General features: G+C 34.2%; 2 protein-coding genes across 2 annotated transcripts; both read left to right on the forward strand.

Annotated features, from left to right (window-relative positions):
• Positions 1-351: 351 nt before the first annotated feature.
• On the forward strand, positions 352-4,416 carry LOC137808190 (uncharacterized). Its single transcript, XM_068609174.2, has 2 exons — positions 352-3,210; positions 3,748-4,416. The coding sequence occupies exons 1-2, from the start codon at positions 615-617 to the stop codon at positions 4,203-4,205; spliced, it is 3,054 nt and encodes a 1,017-aa protein (XP_068465275.1). The 5' UTR covers positions 352-614; the 3' UTR covers positions 4,206-4,416.
• A 9,507-nt stretch (positions 4,417-13,923) lies between these two features.
• On the forward strand, positions 13,924-18,161 carry LOC137808188 (uncharacterized). The gene is made up of 2 exons (XM_068609171.2): positions 13,924-16,941; positions 17,481-18,161. Exons 1-2 carry the CDS (start codon positions 14,346-14,348, stop codon positions 17,939-17,941), a joined length of 3,057 nt encoding a protein of 1,018 aa, XP_068465272.1. The 5' UTR covers positions 13,924-14,345; the 3' UTR covers positions 17,942-18,161.
• The last annotated feature ends 2,300 nt before the right edge of the window (positions 18,162-20,461 follow it).

Here is a 20,461-nt window from a genome sequence, read left to right on the forward strand (position 1 = left end):
AGCTGAAAGTTCACGTGAAAGAAATCTTAACTTGTAGTATCTATACAATAATAAATTATTGTAGAATTTAGCAATCTTAAACCCAAAAAACTAAATTTTAAATCCTAAATTCTAAATCCTAAATATTAAATTATTTATCAAAAATTAAAGTTTATAAATACTTTAATTCCACTACTTGGCTTTTTTTACTTCATTACAGTTTATTAACTTTTTTTCGCAAAATTCTCTATTTTCATTATCATTTATGTGCTAAAAGCTTATGAGTGGATTTGTGCTTTAGCTATTAAAAAACAAAGGAAAGTGAATGATGAATAGATACTGTTTGAATTGTTGGAAGTATAATGGTATGGTATGAATTGGAAGGGTGGTAAAAAAAGAAAAGAGATGAATATTGGTATATGTTTGAAGGAGATAAAGATGAAAGGGTGTGGGCATGAGTGAAGGGTGTATCAGTACTCATCCAGAGAGTCTGGTCAGGGGTCAGTGATAAGTAACAGTCACACAAACAAACACACAATACAACATGTAAACACAAAACACTCACTCTTTAACTCACTTCCCTCCTCTTTCTTCCTCATTTTCATTTTCATTTTCATTTTCCATTCAACCACAAAATGCGACTCCTCCTCTGCCCCCTCTTCTTCATCGTCTTCTTCATCTTCCATTCTCACAAACTCACTGCTGCGCGCATCTCAGAATATCGCGCGCTTCTATCTTTCAAAGCCTCTTCCATAACAGACGACCCTACCAATGCTCTCTCCTCCTGGAACTCCTCCACCACCTACTGTTCCTGGTTAGGCATCACCTGCGACTCCCGCCTCCACGTCACCACCCTTAACCTCACCTCCTCCTCCCTCTCCGGCACTCTCTACGATCATCTCTCCCACCTCCCTTTCCTCTCCTACCTCTCCCTCGCCGACAACCAGTTCTCCGGTCCCATTCCCGCATCTTTCTCCTCTCTCTCCGCCCTCCGCCATCTCAACCTCTCCAACAACGCCTTCAACGCCACCTTCCCCTCCAACCTCTCGCGCCTCGCCAACCTCCAAGTCCTTGACCTCTACAACAACAACATGACCGGTCCCCTCCCCCTCGCCGTCGCCTCCATGCCCCTCCTCCGCCACCTCCACCTCGGCGGCAACTTCTTCTCCGGCCAGATCCCCCCCGAGTATGGTACCTGGCAGCACCTCCAGTACCTCGCCGTCTCCGGCAACGAGCTCTCGGGAAACATCCCTCCGGAGCTCGGAAACCTCACCGCGCTTCGCGAGCTCTACATAGGCTACTACAATGCTTATTCCGGCGGCATCCCGCCGGAGATTGGAAACCTGTCCCAGCTGGTCCGTTTCGACGCCGCGTATTGCGGACTCTCCGGCGAGATTCCAGCTGATCTTGGAAGGCTTCAGAATATGGACACTCTGTTTCTTCAGGTGAATGCGCTCTCGGGCTCGCTCACTCCTGAGCTGGGGAACCTGAAGAGCCTCAAGTCGATGGATCTGTCCAACAACATTCTCTCCGGCGAGGTTCCGGCGAGCTTTACAGAGCTCAAGAATCTCACTCTGCTGAACCTCTTCCGGAACAAGCTCCACGGTGCCATTCCCGAGTTTGTCGGAGAGTTGCCGGCACTTGAGGTGTTGCAGCTTTGGGAGAACAACTTCACCGGAAGCATTCCTCAGAGTTTGGGAAGAAATGGAAAACTCACCGTCGTCGATCTTTCTTCGAACAAATTAACGGGAATGCTTCCTCCGGATATGTGTTATGGGAATCGTCTTCAGACTCTGATAACTCTCGGGAATTATCTGTTCGGTCCCATTCCTGATTCGATTGGGAAGTGTGAGTCTTTGAATAGGATTCGAATGGGGGAGAACTTTCTTAATGGTTCTATTCCTATCGGTCTTTTTGGGCTTCCGAAACTCACCCAAGTCGAGCTTCAGAACAATCTTCTCACGGGGCAGTTTCCCGAGGGTGGTTCCATTGCTGTTAATCTCGGTCAGATTAGTCTCTCTAATAACAAGCTCTCTGGGTCATTGCCACCCACTATTGGAAACTTCACCAGCATGCAGAAGCTTCTTCTCGACGGTAACAAATTCTCTGGTCAAATCCCTTCGCAAATAGGCAGGCTGCAACAGCTTTCCAAAATTGATTTTAGCCGTAACGAATTTTCGGGTCCCATTGCTCCTGAGATAAGTCGGTGCAAGCTTTTGACCTTCATTGATCTCAGCCGCAATGAGCTCTCTGGTGAGATTCCAAACCAGATAACTGCCATGCGGATATTGAATTACCTCAACCTTTCAAGAAACCATTTGGTTGGCTCCATTCCAGGCTCCATAGCTTCTATGCAAAGTTTAACTTCTGTTGATTTTTCCTACAACAATCTCTCTGGTTTGGTTCCTGGAACAGGGCAGTTCGGCTACTTTAACTATACCTCTTTCCTTGGGAACCCTGAACTCTGTGGTCCTTATTTGGGTCCTTGTAAAGACGGGGTTTCAAATGGCCCTCGTCAACCTCACCTTAAAGGTCCTCTTTCTTCCTCTTTGAAGCTTCTGTTAGTTGTAGGGTTGCTTGTGTGCTCCATCGCATTTGCTGTTGCAGCAATAATCAAAGCTCGGGCTTTGAAAAAGGCTAGTGAAGCTCGTGCGTGGAAATTAACCGCATTCCAGCGTTTGGACTTCACTGCTGATGATGTTTTGGATTCCTTGAAGGAGGACAACATAATAGGAAAGGGAGGTGCAGGCATTGTGTACAAAGGTGCAATGCCGAATGGGGATCAGGTTGCCGTGAAAAGGTTACCTGCCATGAGCAGAGGATCTTCGCATGACCATGGTTTCAATGCTGAGATTCAGACTTTGGGGAGGATTCGACACAGACACATTGTTAGACTGTTGGGTTTCTGTTCAAACCACGAGACAAATCTCTTGGTGTACGAGTATATGCCTAATGGAAGTTTAGGTGAGGTTCTTCATGGCAAGAAAGGTGGTCATTTGCATTGGGACACAAGGTATAAAATTGCTGTGGAGGCCTCGAAGGGCCTTTGCTATCTTCACCACGACTGTTCGCCACTCATTGTCCATCGAGATGTTAAATCCAACAATATTCTTCTTGATTCCAACTTTGAAGCTCATGTTGCGGATTTTGGGCTCGCTAAGTTCCTGCAAGATTCTGGAACATCCGAATGCATGTCTGCAATTGCCGGTTCGTATGGATACATAGCTCCAGGTAATATATTGAAATTCAACATAATTGATGATTTATATGTTGAACTGGCATGACTAATAGCCTTAATGCTCGGAGCTTGTCTCATGTCACTCAACATCATTGGTTTACTGTAGATACTGCTGTTTGGTTTCTACGTTTTATGTACCTAATTAATTAATAATTAATAAACGCTAGCTGCTATGTTCCCTTCTTGACTCGTTTTCTTTTTCATCAAACACTGATAACGACCTCTTTGATTTCTCCTCTAATTTATGTTACTTCTAAATACTGTTACTGTTTAAAGCAAACGTTAGCCGAGTGTGTGGTTTGAGTCTTCATCATAGCCCCCATCCTATAATTAGGTAGTCCTGTAGTTATAGATTAGAGATGTTCCCAGTTCAAAACAGATGGTGATTAACTGGCAACAACTACATCAATGTAAACGGATAGCAAATTGCCATGGCTTTATCACGCATTCACTTTATGTTAATTGTTTTCAATTAATGTGGCTGCTATTTTTTTTCATGGTCATTGATTTAAGTTAGTGATTGACTGCAGAGTATGCCTACACGTTAAAAGTTGACGAGAAAAGTGACGTGTACAGCTTTGGAGTTGTTCTTTTGGAGCTTGTAACAGGCAGGAAACCAGTTGGGGAGTTTGGTGATGGTGTGGACATTGTGCAATGGGTGAGGAAAATGACGGACTCAAACAAGGAAGGAGTTCTAAAGGTTCTTGATCCTAGACTTCCCTCAGTTCCACTCCATGAGGTGATGCATGTTTTCTATGTAGCCATGCTATGTGTTGAAGAACAGGCAGTGGAGCGACCAACTATGCGAGAAGTTGTTCAAATTCTGACCGAGCTTCCAAAGTCAGCAAGCTCAAAACAGGGAGACTTAACAATCACGGAGTCCTCTCTGTCATCATCAAACAATTTAGAGTCTCCAACGGCATCTAAGGAACCTAAAGATAATCAACATCCTCCTCAGTCTCCACCACCTGATCTTCTTAGCATTTGAAGGGATATGTTGGGAATGGGGTGTGTTTCATATTTATTTCTTTTGGGTTGTGATAGCTCATCTACTTGCTTTTTAGTATTTTTCTTCTTTTGGGGATGGGGTTTCTGTTAAGGTGTTAAATGTTTGAATATTTCCTCTCTTCAATGGTTTTGTAATTTGTACATTAGGATTGGTGGGAATATTTTGTTATATAAAGTCTATGTCTTCATCATGTAGCACTTGTTTTATGGTACAGCCTGTTGTTCTCATCCTGCACGGGGGAACAGTGTAAGAATCGTGAAAAAGTTTTGCTCTTCTCTTTTTTTTTCTCAGACGAGACGGCCAAATGGGAGAAGATTACATGTCTAGGCACATTTGCACTGGTTATAATCTAACAAAGGGCCACCCACACACAGAAGAACCTCCTGTGAGCTTTTCTTTCTTCACTTCTGCAGTTATTTATGATTGCTACTGTGTATTTTTTTTCTATCTTTTCACTATCTACCGTTCATGTCCGAGTATATTCAGTTTGTATTATTAAAACTAAAATTTAATTTATTACTTTTCTGCGCAGGCATACCCTTAATTGCATATCTGCAATAAGGAATTCCCACGGGGTATGTCTTCAATTTCTTGCTTTGATATCTATAATATGTAGCTTTCCCTAGAAGTTGTAATTATTCCTCAAAATATTTGGATTGTTTGAATTTTCCCTCCGTTCCTTTAGTGATGGAAAATCTAGTTAGCTTTTTAGTCTTTTATTTTTTCCTTATGATAATGTAGGAGCTGTTTACATTATCATTTTTCATTTTTATTTAGTGAATGGAAGCCATCTTATGTTAATTAGTATACTGGATTCGTTTCTAATTGATGGGTAGGGTAGGGTAGGGCTGTTTTAGGTTAATTATTTACATGTTATTATTCGTGGGCTCTTTCAGTCACAAATTTTATGCATATATTGGTTACAATTATCAAAAATTCAATTAAGACATGTAATGTCATTTTTTAGTAGGAGATCCTGTCTAAAGTAGTTTTTTAACTGCTTTGTTTTTTACATATGTTTGTATTTCACTTACCAATTTCATCCGGCCTCCAATCTAAGGATTGAGAACTTAGTATTGTTTCTTTTGTTTCATAAGCATGGTTTGTTTATGTATCTCTGTTGAAGTGATACACATGGGCAAAAACCTCACAAAGCAATAAACGAGTGTTGAAAGGTGACTCATTATTTTTGTTGGTTGTGTTTATAAATGTCTAATTTTATTATCACAGTATGACTGTTGAGGTGGTTGTCTATGCTTATAGTTCTGTTTGAATAAGTTTCTCCATAAACAGTTTTAGAAAATAATAAGAAACAAATTATAAAAAATACGTTTATCTTAGAAGTTAATTTTAATTTAATTGAACTTAGTGAACTATATTGGATTATATTCATATTTAATTTACCAAATAGTTTTACTGATGGGTTTTCTTTTTAGCTGCTATCCACTAATTTGATGTTTTGCTGTCTCTTAATATTATCACATTACTTCTTCATAAAGACAACTCTTGCCAAAAATGTCTTTATTATTTGTATTGAGTTAAGGATAACATTTTTATTGATTGGAATCTATCACCGAAACGTAAGAAATTTAATAATTTGAATTCTTATATTTTTCATCCTGAAAAAAGGGAGAAAGAATTGATCTGGTGTAATTGTTAGGGACGATTTTAAACATGAAAGTGCAATGTTTGTGGTGTGTGCATGCGTTATAAAATCCAAAACAATTGTAATTTTAGTGATTTAAATAAATCAAATTTACTTTTCCAAAATCTTATTCAAAAGGATGTATAGCATTTGTAGTGGCTGCGATCGTGCCTGAGCGACACTCTGTAATGCTTCTGCAACTTCATTGTATCGCGTTTTAAAGTCTTTGTCGTTGCAGCAGTGTTTCTTTGGAGATGTTGAAGTTTTCAGAATCAAAAGTTGAAGGGAAATTCCAAAATGCCCTCACTTTTTAATTGTTAGTTAGTGAGGGTAGTTTTGGATTTTTACGTTTATTTGGGTTTTACGTTCATTTAGGAAATCCTTCTCCGTGCAACCTCCCTAACCCACACTCACACAGTTACCTTCTTTGTCTCTTGTCCAGCAAAAGAAAGAAAAAGGAATTTTGAATAAACAACACAAAGGGGCAATAATATAATTATTTTTTTCAATTTTATAGATTATATATATATATATATATCATTAATTAATAAACAAAGAAAGAGAGACATAAAACTTAAAACAGGATAGCGATTAGCTATGATTTGTGAATGGATTTGGAATTATTTAGATTGAAATTTATATCTATGACTTTATTAATTATTTAATCTATAAATATAAGTATACACATAAATGACTGTGTTTTATCACTTTTTTTTCTTTACACTTTTTTTTTTCCTTTTTTTATCGTTATAAAAATAATTATTTATAAAAGACCAAGTAATGGTTATGTGAAATTATAAGGCCTTTTGTTATATAATTATAATATTATAAATAACAATAATAAAATGTAACATTTTTTTATACACTTTACTACAATTTTAATATAAGTTTAACAATTACATTTGTATTTTAATAATTATAATTATTATGAATATTTTTAATTATATATACTTTTGTATTATTATAAAAAATATGAGAAAGAGACGTATATATCTGTATATGTTTGTACTAGTATATAAAGAAAATATTTGTAGGGCGAAACTATCAGGATAATACTTCAAAGTTAGGCACCAAAAATGTGTTACAAAATTAAGTTAAACACTCATTTTAACAATTTAGTATTTTTTTATTTTTATTTTTTTTATCAGCAAACAATTTAGTATTATACAGTTAATTTTTATATAAGTGTTTAAATCTACAAAGGTCATAGAATTAATATAAGCAACCTAATTAATCACCTATTGTTGCAGATATTCTTATAGACAGCACTGAAATAATTGTTAGTTTAATTTGACTGAATCTGAAATCTTTCAATACTGTTGTTTAAGCTCTTGTTCTTTATGGAGGTGCAGTTGTTTAGCATGCAGCCCTTATGAAAGTTGAATCATCCTTGTCTTGCGTTAGTTGTAGGCGCCATCTACTTAGAGAATGGCCAATACCCTAGCTTGTCAGAATGTTGCCTGCATCTGAAATCTTTCTGTTTTTTTTACTCAAACTAAAACAATATCATTCATAAGTGAAAAACTGTTTCACCATAGAATCATCAGATTTATGGAGAAAGATAACCTATAATCCATTATGTTTTAATATTAATAATTTTTTTATGAATATAATTAATTATAGAAAACATATAATCAATTATTTTTTTATTAATATTTGTGTTTACATAGTTTAAATAATAACATAAATTATTTACATTTAATTTTTTTAATAATTGTATTATTAATATTGTATTACTATATTTTTATATTATAATAAACAAAAATATGAAAATAATAATTTAATTTAATTTAATATTTTATTGATATATGTTTTTATTTTAGAAAAATAAATAATTGCAGTAAAATAATTAATTCAATATTTTATTAATAGTTATATTTTATATTATAATAAAATAATAATAAAATAATTTAAATTTTAATATTTTAATATTTTTAAAGTTAAATTAAATTAATTTACTTTAATATATTTTTATTTTGAAATTATTAAAACTTTATAATAAATTTTTATTTTTATTTATAATTTTAGAAAACATTTTACAAATTATATATTAGATGTATTAAAAAAATTATTTTATAAAATCACTCTAATCAAGCTACAAAATTTTCACTCATTTCTTTTTACTTTAAAATCTTTCTCTTATAACCTATTTTTTACTCTCTTTTTTTATTTTTTATTTTAAATTTAGGGAATTTCTTCTTGTACCCCTACATTTTCCTTCCTGCGCCCCTACATTCTTTAAAATATCTAAATTATTTTTTTACAGTTTTATGTGATTCTGAAATAGGGTTGCGTAAGCGAAAAGTGTTTTCGAAACAAGAATTCTGTAAGCAAGAGTATTTCATAATAGAAAATCCAGAAGACAAAAAATTATTATGAAATATCCTTTTCCGAAGCCATTTTTAAAAGGGGTAAAACATTATTTTTTGAAAATGATGGGATGCATGAAGAAATTTGTTAGGATGGAAGAAAAAACAACCTTAAATTTATCCTTCTAATCCAAACAAAATCATCACAATTTTCAATGTGAATATAAGAGAGGAGCAAATAAAAAAGATAAAAGAAGTCCAAATTTGAAAAAGATGTTAAAAAATGTAAACGTATTAACCATGATAAGTGATTTGATGTTTCCCCATAAAATTCAATGTGAGGTGCAAACTTCTTCTCTTTAGTCTTTCACCAGTTGTTGTTGTAAGTATCATATTTTGCAGGGAAGATGTAGAAACCATAATAAGTTATTCATTGATTGCTTCAGAAAACAGAACAAACATTGGAGTCTTGTTATTGATGTCATTTTCTGAATAATGAATGAATCACTATAAATCTCCAATGCAATGTCTTATTAAAAACACAATAGAGATATTCAATTCTTTGATTTTCTTTTTCATAAAATGGTGTCATTTTTTGGGTAAATTTCATGTCTAGCACCATTTACACTTTTATTTCCTCATCTAACATCTTTTTGTTTTTATTTCCCTATCTAGCACCCTTTTGTTTTTATGTTTCTATCTAACACCCTTTTATTTTTTATTTCCCTATCTAGCACCATTTCAAAAATAAATAAATAAATAAATAATTAAAAAAAATTGATAATTTTAATTTTGAATGCATTAAAAAAATAATTTTTTTTAATGTTTAAAATAGTTAGAAATATAATTAATGAATAAAGAAATGAGTTTTTACAAAATAAAAATAAAAAAGTAATAAATTTAAAATATTTAGTTTAAAATTTATTTTTTTAAGAATGAAGAAAATAAAAAATTAAACTCTATAACAACATAAAAGTTGAATCTATAAACATAATTGGTATTTATTTGTATCATTATTGATGATGTAATCATGTTAATTTCAACTAAAAAATATAGGATATAATTATAAAAAAAAAACAAGTTGAATAAGAACTGATATGGACATAAGAGAACAACACGATTGAAAAAAAAAATTATATTGTCAAACACCAGGACACACATAAAGAACTTGTTCCAACATTACTGTATTGTGCACTTCTCGTCATTAATTATGTTTCATTTCTCACAAACTATTTAATGTACCATTGAACAAAATATTAAACGAATGATCATCTTTCATTTATTTTTCTTTTTATGATCAACATATACTTATTTAGTATCACCTTATATATTTATCTTATTTGAATTTTTTTTTATATCTTTTATCTTTATCTTATTTTTGTTTTGCCTTTGTTTTCTATCTTTTATGTTTTTAGTTATTATTATTTTTCTGTCATTCTTTATTTATTTCTGTTTTTTGTTTTTATTTTATTGTTGTTGTTTTTATTTTCTAGACTTATTTATTTTTGCATTTTTTTCTTCTCATTTTTAAACATTAAGGGTAACATTTGCATTAGCTTTTTTTTTTGAATTTTGCATTTAAGGTTAACACAGCAATATTACTTGTGTGTCCACTATTAATTAATACTAATTGACTTTTTTTTTTATAATTATGTCCTGTATTTTTTACTTGAAATTAACATGATTACATAATCAATAATAATAAAAATAAATACTAATTTATATTTATAGATTCAACTTTTATGTTGTTGTAGGGTTTAATTTTTTATTTTCTTCATTCTTAAAAAAAATAATTTTAAACTAAACATTTTAAATTTATTAATTTTTTATTTTTATTTTGTAAAAACTCATTTCTTTATTCATTAATTATATTTCTAACTATTTTAAACATTAAAAATATTTATTTCTAATGCATGCAAAATTAAAATTATATAATAATAATAATAATTTTTATTTATTTATTTATTTTTGAAATGGTGCTAGAGAGGGAAATAAAAAATAAAAGGGTGTTAGATAGGGAAATAAAAACAAAAGGGTGTTAGATGGAGAAATAAAAACAAAAAGATACTAGATAGGAAAATAAAAATGTAAATGGTGTTAGATAGAGAATTAAGCCGTCATTTTTGCATTATGTTTGGCTAATTCATTTATTTTATTCAGTTTTTTTTTTAAAATAAGTGTTTCACACACAATTACAATTTTATTTTGTACTATACATTATCAATTTCCAGTTCAAAACTAATATATTAAATATTATAAATCATTTACAACTAAAAAAAATAGCGGAATGATTCATGTCGTGGGTTATGATTCAATAACATTTCCAAAATTACAGTAAGAAAATGGTCAGTTGTAGAAAAAATGAGAAACTTTTCTTTGATGATACTTTAAACGTGATAATTATTGTTTCCATTAAAAGGTTTAGGTTACATATGAAGAATAGCGAATTTTATAAATTCTTAATCTGAGCATAAAAACAACAAAACTTGACACGATATAGCCAATTAGTCAAACGATACATGGCTCAACAAAATTCGAAAAAGAAGTTGGATACAATTATTCTATTAGAATTATCACTCTGCTGCAATGTCCTCTATGCCATTGCTTTCTTCATGGGATTGTGGCAATGTTTCCAAAACCATGCGAGATTATTTATCCTTAAGAGTGATTAATTATGTAAATTTCATTTCAAGAAAATTATTAAATAAAAATTAATTTTAAAAATAAAAAATAATTAGTTACTTTATTTACTAAATTATGTACTATTTTTAGATTAAAAAAATTATTATTATCTAAAGTATTTTCTATTATTAATAAAATTTATAAATTAGTTTTTAAATTGATATCTAATTAACTAACAAGATGTTAGCTACCGACTACTTTAGATTTTAGAATTGATAGTTAAAACTTTGATAACTAATTAGATGTATTACGAAGTGGACTTTAATATATTTTGGGTGGTCCGATAGCGGCCCGATAGCGGGTGGCACGATATGCCCAACAAATACTCGCTAGGATAGGCTCGAAATGGCTCTGATACCATATTACGAAGTGGACTTTAAGCCTAACTCAACCCCATAAAATCGGCTCATAGGGTTGAGGTTTGCACCCACTTATATATTATGAAATGTCCTTATCTCTAGTCGATGTGGGATCTCCAACAAGATGTTTGAGCGATATATACATATTAAAATTGCATAAAACTGTTAAAATTTAAGTTTTTTAACAAATGCTTTTCATACTCAAACATATTTAACAAAAAACAATGACAATTCTCTACTCAAACCAAAAACAATGACAATTCTCTTCTCAAAGTTGGATAGTAATTATAATAAAGCTAATATGTAAATTGTTAATACCATTTATATATATTCAACATCTCTAAATCAAAATCATTCAGACTCAAAAAACTAATACTTACAAATCCTTACATTTCAATTATATCATAATACAATTCAACTCATTCAAATACTTACAATCTCAATCAAAATAATTCAATAACTTATCCGGATAAAATTCAACATATACTATATAAAATTATCAAAATCAACAATTTCACATTTAATTTCACTCACTACACTACTTTACTTCAAAATAAATAATCTTGCAAGGAGATTTTGAAATTGGTGACCAAGTCACCCCACATTTAGAGTTTCTAAGCAAGAGTTTTATTGAAAATTAAAACTATATTCGTTTACCTGAGTTTGAGCAAGTGCTCACTAAGAGTTTTAAACCTACCAAAAGTTTAAGGATAACTTAACCTGCATCACAAAATCCTAATAAAAAAACTAATTATATCTCCGATATTATGAGCTAACATAGACGAATACTGAAACTGTATGTGTCACATGCAAAGCCTAAACTAAGACAAATCTAACAAGTTCAAAATTTGATTCAAAGAGAAGAGAAAAGATGAACTTACTCTATTAGAGATTCTGATAAGACAATATTGTAGTATTTGATGCTAAGAGTCTAATGACTGACTCTGATTGTCAATTTGATAAGTAAGAATGTCAAAATCTTAAAGAGAATGCAGAGAAAAAGAAAAGAGAAATTTGTAGAGAGATGATAATTTTTTTTAAATAAATCCTGAATAACTAAATTTTCTATTTATATTTTTTTCATTTTAATAATATAATTTTCATGTGCCATTTAAAATCTACCACTTTTATACTAAAATTATTTTCTAAATCCTTACACAATTTGTAATTTGTTCAAAATTAACTTTTACACAGTATTGAAAATAATGTTTTAATTACAAACAATTAAAATATACAAAATAATTATTCAATGGTACGATAAATAATTTACAAAATTTTAATGAACTAAAATCTACACAAAAGTATATCATATTTTATTATTCAAATATTTTTAATTACAAGAATAATTTTATAAACATATATTTTATACCTTTTAAAATAATTAAAAAAATTCTCATAATCATCACATCATTCACCAACTTCAATAAAATTTTCTCACAAATCCATACTAAATACATTAATTCAAACAACCTTACTTTCTTCTTCTCACTTTCCTCTCAAATCTTAAAATAGTGTTTGGATCGAGGAGAAGATGTGTGAGGATTTGTTGAAATACCTTAAACTATTTATGACATACCATTTATCATATTAATACCTTAAACTTTATTGTTGAAATAATAAAATAAATATTATATATTGTAAAATTGTTAAAATAAAGATTTTAATATAAAAACATCCATAAAAGTAATAGTAAAATATTTATTACTATTGTTTTTTGTAATAAAAGGATGAAAACAATAAAACTCTTTCTGATGTTAAAATAATTAAACCGTGACTTATAGTGAAAATAAAGAGACAAAAAATATAATAAAGTTCTACCTTATACCGAAAATGGTAAAGCGAAAGTTTAATAAATATTTGAAGAAAAATAAAATATGAGAAGCAAGAAAAAGTTGTTTTAAAAGTATTGCTTAAAATGTAATTTAAAAAAATGCTACGAGTTATTAAAAGACTTATTTACTGTGAACTACTATAAAAACTTAAACAGCCTTTTTATCCGGCGATTTTTTTTTAAAAAAAACAGTTAAAATGACGGGTAAAACACATCTATGATAGTTATTCATTAATAAAAGATAAATTAAAATTATTACAATGAATGAGTGATTTCATTTACGCTTATTTTCTATTTTGTTAATACGATAGATTTTTATTTTTAAAAAATAAGCATATTTTTATATGTGTTTATCTGATATTTTTATTTGAACAATAAAGTTTTTTTAAATGTTTTATAATAAACAAATTGTATTTACTTTTTAAATAAGTACTTATTTTAAAAATTCTTTATTTTAAAAACACATATTTTAAGTTTTAAGTTTTAAATAAACAAACCCAACATTTTATAAATTGTAATAACTCAACCCCGCTTTACTCATTTAAAAAAGATAAAAAAAAACTAATGTGCATTAGTCATTACCAAACTAGATTGGTTGCGTCATGCAAAAGAAACCATGGAGGAATACTGACAATAAACGAAAGCTTGGGCAAGATAAAAGGGACCAAAATTGTTGAAAGAAAGCTTAAATGTTTGTGATACTGCAGAAAATGCCAATTGTATATTGTTTTCTCCACCTACTTCTCTCTACAAGGAAATAATAAAAATTCGAGAAAACAAAGAGTACTCTAACCGTATTTAATTAGTCAATTAAAATAATATAAAAATAAAGTAATAAATCTATAAATGCGTGAGACAGTGATAGAATTAGAAAAGACAAACTAAAATGTGTGAATGGTACAGCAACAGAACAATTCATAAATGAGTTATGAAACACAAACCTCTAAAACATGCAGTAGACATACTATAGGTATTCTACGAGAGCTTTTCTGGATTTTTTTTAATCATAATGATAAGTGAAAGAGAAATAGATGGTGTTTGAATTGTTGGAAGTATGATGGTATGGTAAGATGGTGTGTGTTTGAAAGATATAAAGATGAGAGGGTGTGGGCATGGGTGAAGGGTGGATCAGTACTCATCCAGTGAGTCTGGTCAGGGGTCAGTGATAAGTAACAGTCACACAAACAAACACACAATACAACATGTAAACACAAAACACTCACTCTTTAACTCACTTCCCTCCTCTTTCTTCCTCATTTTCATTTTCATTTTCATTTTCCATTCAACCACAAAATGCGACTCCTCCTCTGCCCCCTCTTCTTCATCGTCTTCTTCATCTTCCATTCTCACAAACTCACTGCTGCGCGCATCTCAGAATATCGCGCGCTTCTATCTTTCAAAGCCTCTTCCATAACAGACGACCCTACCAATGCTCTCTCCTCCTGGAACTCCTCCACCACCTACTGTTCCTGGTTAGGCATCACCTGCGACTCCCGCCTCCACGTCACCACCCTTAACCTCACCTCCTCCTCCCTCTCCGGCACTCTCTACGATCATCTCTCCCACCTCCCTTTCCTCTCCTACCTCTCCCTCGCCGACAACCAGTTCTCCGGTCCCATTCCCGCATCTTTCTCCTCTCTCTCCGCCCTCCGCCATCTCAACCTCTCCAACAACGCCTTCAACGCCACCTTCCCCTCCAACCTCTCGCGCCTCGCCAACCTCCAAGTCCTTGACCTCTACAACAACAACATGACCGGTCCCCTCCCCCTCGCCGTCGCCTCCATGCCCCTCCTCCGCCACCTCCACCTCGGCGGCAACTTCTTCTCCGGCCAGATCCCCCCCGAGTATGGTACCTGGCAGCACCTCCAGTACCTCGCCGTCTCCGGCAACGAGCTCTCGGGAAACATCCCTCCGGAGCTCGGAAACCTCACCGCGCTTCGCGAGCTCTACATAGGCTACTACAATGCTTATTCCGGCGGCATCCCGCCGGAGATTGGAAACCTGTCCCAGCTGGTCCGTTTCGACGCCGCGTATTGCGGACTCTCCGGCGAGATTCCAGCTGATCTTGGAAGGCTTCAGAATATGGACACTCTGTTTCTTCAGGTGAATGCGCTCTCGGGCTCGCTCACTCCTGAGCTGGGGAACCTGAAGAGCCTCAAGTCGATGGATCTGTCCAACAACATTCTCTCCGGCGAGGTTCCGGCGAGCTTTACAGAGCTCAAGAATCTCACTCTGCTGAACCTCTTCCGGAACAAGCTCCACGGTGCCATTCCCGAGTTTGTCGGAGAGTTGCCGGCACTTGAGGTGTTGCAGCTTTGGGAGAACAACTTCACCGGAAGCATTCCTCAGAGTTTGGGAAGAAATGGAAAACTCACCGTCGTCGATCTTTCTTCGAACAAATTAACGGGAATGCTTCCTCCGGATATGTGTTATGGGAATCGTCTTCAGACTCTGATAACTCTCGGGAATTATCTGTTCGGTCCCATTCCTGATTCGATTGGGAAGTGTGAGTCTTTGAATAGGATTCGAATGGGGGAGAACTTTCTTAATGGTTCTATTCCTATCGGTCTTTTTGGGCTTCCGAAACTCACCCAAGTCGAGCTTCAGAACAATCTTCTCACGGGGCAGTTTCCCGAGGGTGGTTCCATTGCTGTTAATCTCGGTCAGATTAGTCTCTCTAATAACAAGCTCTCTGGGTCGTTGCCACCCACTATTGGAAACTTCACCAGCATGCAGAAGCTTCTTCTCGACGGTAACAAATTCTCTGGTCAAATCCCTTCGCAAATAGGCAGGCTGCAACAGCTTTCCAAAATTGATTTTAGCCGTAACGAATTTTCGGGTCCCATTGCTCCTGAGATAAGTCGGTGCAAGCTTTTGACCTTCATTGATCTCAGCCGCAATGAGCTCTCTGGTGAGATTCCAAACCAGATAACTGCCATGCGGATATTGAATTACCTCAACCTTTCAAGAAACCATTTGGTTGGCTCCATTCCAGGCTCCATAGCTTCTATGCAAAGTTTAACTTCTGTTGATTTTTCCTACAACAATCTCTCTGGTTTGGTTCCTGGAACAGGGCAGTTCGGCTACTTTAACTATACCTCTTTCCTTGGGAACCCTGAACTCTGTGGTCCTTATTTGGGTCCTTGTAAAGACGGGGTTTCAAATGGCCCTCGTCAACCTCACCTTAAAGGTCCTCTTTCTTCCTCTTTGAAGCTTCTGTTAGTTGTAGGGTTGCTTGTGTGCTCCATCGCATTTGCTGTTGCAGCAATAATCAAAGCTCGGGCTTTGAAAAAGGCTAGTGAAGCTCGTGCGTGGAAATTAACCGCATTCCAGCGTTTGGACTTCACTGCTGATGATGTTTTGGATTCCTTGAAGGAGGACAACATAATAGGAAAGGGAGGTGCAGGCATTGTGTACAAAGGTGCAATGCCGAATGGGGATCAGGTTGCCGTGAAAAGGTTACCTGCCATGAGCAGAGGATCTTCGCATGACCATGGTTTCAATGCTGAGATTCAGACTTTGGGGAGGATTCGACACAGACACATTGTTAGACTGTTGGGTTTCTGTTCAAACCACGAGACAAATCTCTTGGTGTACGAGTATATGCCTAATGGAAGTTTAGGTGAGGTTCTTCATGGCAAGAAAGGTGGTCATTTGCATTGGGACACAAGGTATAAAATTGCTGTGGAGGCCTCGAAGGGCCTTTGCTATCTTCACCACGACTGTTCGCCACTCATTGTCCATCGAGATGTTAAATCCAACAATATTCTTCTTGATTCCAACTTTGAAGCTCATGTTGCGGATTTTGGGCTCGCTAAGTTCCTGCAAGATTCTGGAACATCCGAATGCATGTCTGCAATTGCCGGTTCGTATGGATACATAGCTCCAGGTAATATATTGAAATTCAACATAATTGATGATTTATATGTTGAACTGGCATGACTAATAGCCTTAATGCTCGGAGCTTGTCTCATGTCACTCAACATCATTGGTTTACTGTAGATACTGCTGTTTGGTTTCTACGTTTTATGTACCTAATTAATTAATAATTAATAAACGCTAGCTGCTATGTTCCCTTCTTGACTCGTTTTCTTTTTCATCAAACACTGATAACGACCTCTTTGATTTCTCCTCTAATTTATGTTACTTCTAAATACTGTTACTGTTTAAAGCAAACGTTAGCCGAGTGTGTGGTTTGAGTCTTCATCATAGCCCCCATCCTATAATTAGGTAGTCCTGTAGTTATAGATTAGAGATGTTCCCAGTTCAAAACAGATGGTGATTAACTGGCAACAACTACATCAATGTAAACGAATAGCAAATTGCCATGGCTTTATCACGCATTCACTTTATGTTAATTGTTTTCAATTAATGTGGCTGCTATTTTTTTTCATGGTCATTGATTTAAGTTTGTGATTTTGACCACAGAGTATGCCTACACGTTAAAAGTTGACGAGAAAAGTGACGTGTACAGCTTTGGAGTTGTTCTTTTGGAGCTTGTAACAGGCAGGAAACCAGTTGGGGAGTTTGGTGATGGTGTGGACATTGTGCAATGGGTGAGGAAAATGACGGACTCAAACAAGGAAGGAGTTCTAAAGGTTCTTGATCCTAGACTTCCCTCAGTTCCACTCCATGAGGTGATGCATGTTTTCTATGTAGCCATGCTATGTGTTGAAGAACAGGCAGTGGAGCGACCAACAATGCGAGAAGTTGTTCAAATCCTGACTGAGCTTCCAAAGTCAGCAAGCTCAAAACAGGGAGACTTAACAATCACGGAGTCCTCTCTGCCATCATCAAACAGTTTAGAGTCTCCAACCACGGCATCTATGGAACCTAAAGATAATCAACATCTTCCTCAGTCTTCACCACCTGATCTTCTTAGCATTTGAAGGGATATGTTGGGAATCGGGTGTATTTCTTCATATTTATTTCTTTTGGGTTGTGTTAGCTTATCTACTTGTTTTCTTCAGTATTTTTCTTCTTTTGAGGGTGGGGTTTCTGTTAAGGTGTTAAATGTCTGAATATTTCCTCTCTTTAATGGTTTTGTAATTTGTACATTAGGATTGGTGGAAGTATTTTGTTATATAAAGTCCGTGTCTTCATCATGTAGCACTTGTTTTATGGTACAATCTGTTGCTGTTCTGATCCTGCACCGGGGAACAGTGTAAGCATCGTGAGAAAGTCTTGTTCTTTTATGGGGTACCACTGACAGGGAGGGTGAAAGAGACATGCAGTGACACTTGGCATTAAAGATCGAAATGTGTACGTCTCAAAACAGTAATTATGAAATGAGACGGACAAAAATAACCAAATAAGCTTTCAAAATTTAGAGTCACACAAAAAACTTTATGGACACTATTTATGACACATGAAATAAAAACAGGAAGACAATTGCTTTGTATAACCCTTTTGTATTTAAGTAATAGAATTCACAATGCGATTTAGATTTATACGTGGAAAACAGTAATCAAAATATAACAAGAAATGTTTTACCATAACAAAGTGTGGAAACTTCATACTGTCTGTATATATAAATGAGTTTTAGTAACATGATAATTCTTTGGAAGTTCTACCACGTGGTTGGAAGGGTAAATTAAGAAAATGCAAGAAATGCATCTTTGGAAAGTGATGGCAACTTTAGAATGGACTAACAGTTGTGCAACTTGGCGTCAACCCACCATAAGTGGTTGTGGAGTGTGGACCATGCTTTGAAGTATGGTTGCAATGCATTGCATGCCTAGGGTGAAGATGGTCGTATCGGGAATTCTGGCATGGACGTTTTACTTTGGCATTTCAGAAATGGTCCAAGTAAGGTATGCACGTGACACACGTTAGAAAAGATTGGTTTGTTACGATTAAAGTGAAACTGCGTTTGTTGCGGTTGAAACTGTAATATTGTTGTAACAGATATATATTGATGTTTTGGGTAAGTGGGCAAACCCTTTTTGCTGGGATGGCCAATATCTACCATACTTAGGTGAGGAGAGGTTTGATATGGTTTGAAATTAGAGAGTTACGGAAACACTGTGATAACCCTGGTTGGTGCGTCATAACTGAGAGAGAAAAGAAAGAGGCATGTGAAATTAAAAAAAATTGGGGCCAACCTGCCCCCTGCCATTTCCTAAGGGGAAAAACCAAGACAAAATTCCACTCTCTGTTCGGTTGGGTTGATTGTGGAACGAGGATCTATAATATTAGAACAAATAAAAGACAAGGATGCTCACTTAAATATCCCTTTTGATCCTCAAATGAAACCAAGTTTTAAAACGAAACATTGCATGCAGACAGATTGATTTTGCTTGCTACCACCATCATCATGGGATGTGATGGCATTCAATGGAGTCTAACATTTGGGCCACAACTCATACAAAATGGGCTCCACAGTACCAATCATGCCTTCGTAAATTATATCTAACTTTGATCATTAATATTATTGGACTCCACACAAATTCCCCCTTTTTAAACAAGCTTATTTCCTCATTAATTCTTGTGCTTCAACTCAAATCTAACTGCTTTTAAAACCGAGAAACATAAATACTGCCAATTTACGGAAACCACGAAAGAGAGAGCTGTGTTTTAATTAAAAGGGATTAGAAGTTGTTGGTTATCATAAATAAATATAACATTTTCCTTTTGTTCTACATTTATACATATTTTTTTACTCGGTCCAACACTGGAATCAAAACCAGAGGGATAAGGAAGCTCTAAAGAATACATGGTTTCGAATGATCCTAAGGAGAAAAAAACAAACGCTTAGATGCATTATTACTCTATGATTGAGGAACTGAAATTTGGAATCTTGACACTGAATACAACCTAGTATATGATAAATCATTCATAGTTTTAGTCCCAGGGGAAAGAAAAATCCAATATAATGTTTCACACCAAGACTAAAGCACCTCGACATGGCTTTGAAATTCAAATTGTTTGTGTCGAATAAGGAACAAATAATGAAAATCCAAGGTAAAAAAATTGAAAGTTGAAACTTGAAAGACAGCAAAGCTAATTTGGTACCAAAATGACAAACAACTTTACTCCAAAATTTATGAAAAGAAGAGGGAGCAGTGGATGGAGTTGCACTTTTTGTACCAAGGTTTTCTGTTTGCTTGGACCTATTGTGTTGTCCAAAATAATATCATATCAATCACCCACTATATTCTTCTCTGTTTTTTAGTTTTGATGTTATCTGTTACTTTCACTGGTTTTTATTTTTCTTATGTTTCTTTTGAGATACAGTGTTGTTAAAAGATCTCACTCGTTATGTTAATCTGTGTAGAAAGATACGAACAGGGAATTTCATGGCTAAAGGATTTTTTAAGATTAACATAGTCTTCATTATTCAAAGTGAGAAGAGATCATTTGAAAGACTCACAAGTAGTTAAGACCAGAATTTATTATATTGTATTTTT

The sequence above is a fragment of the Phaseolus vulgaris genome, chromosome 3, assembly GCF_051622355.1.
Source record: "Phaseolus vulgaris cultivar YP4 chromosome 3, ASM5162235v1, whole genome shotgun sequence".
NCBI lineage: Eukaryota > Viridiplantae > Streptophyta > Magnoliopsida > Fabales > Fabaceae > Phaseolus > Phaseolus vulgaris.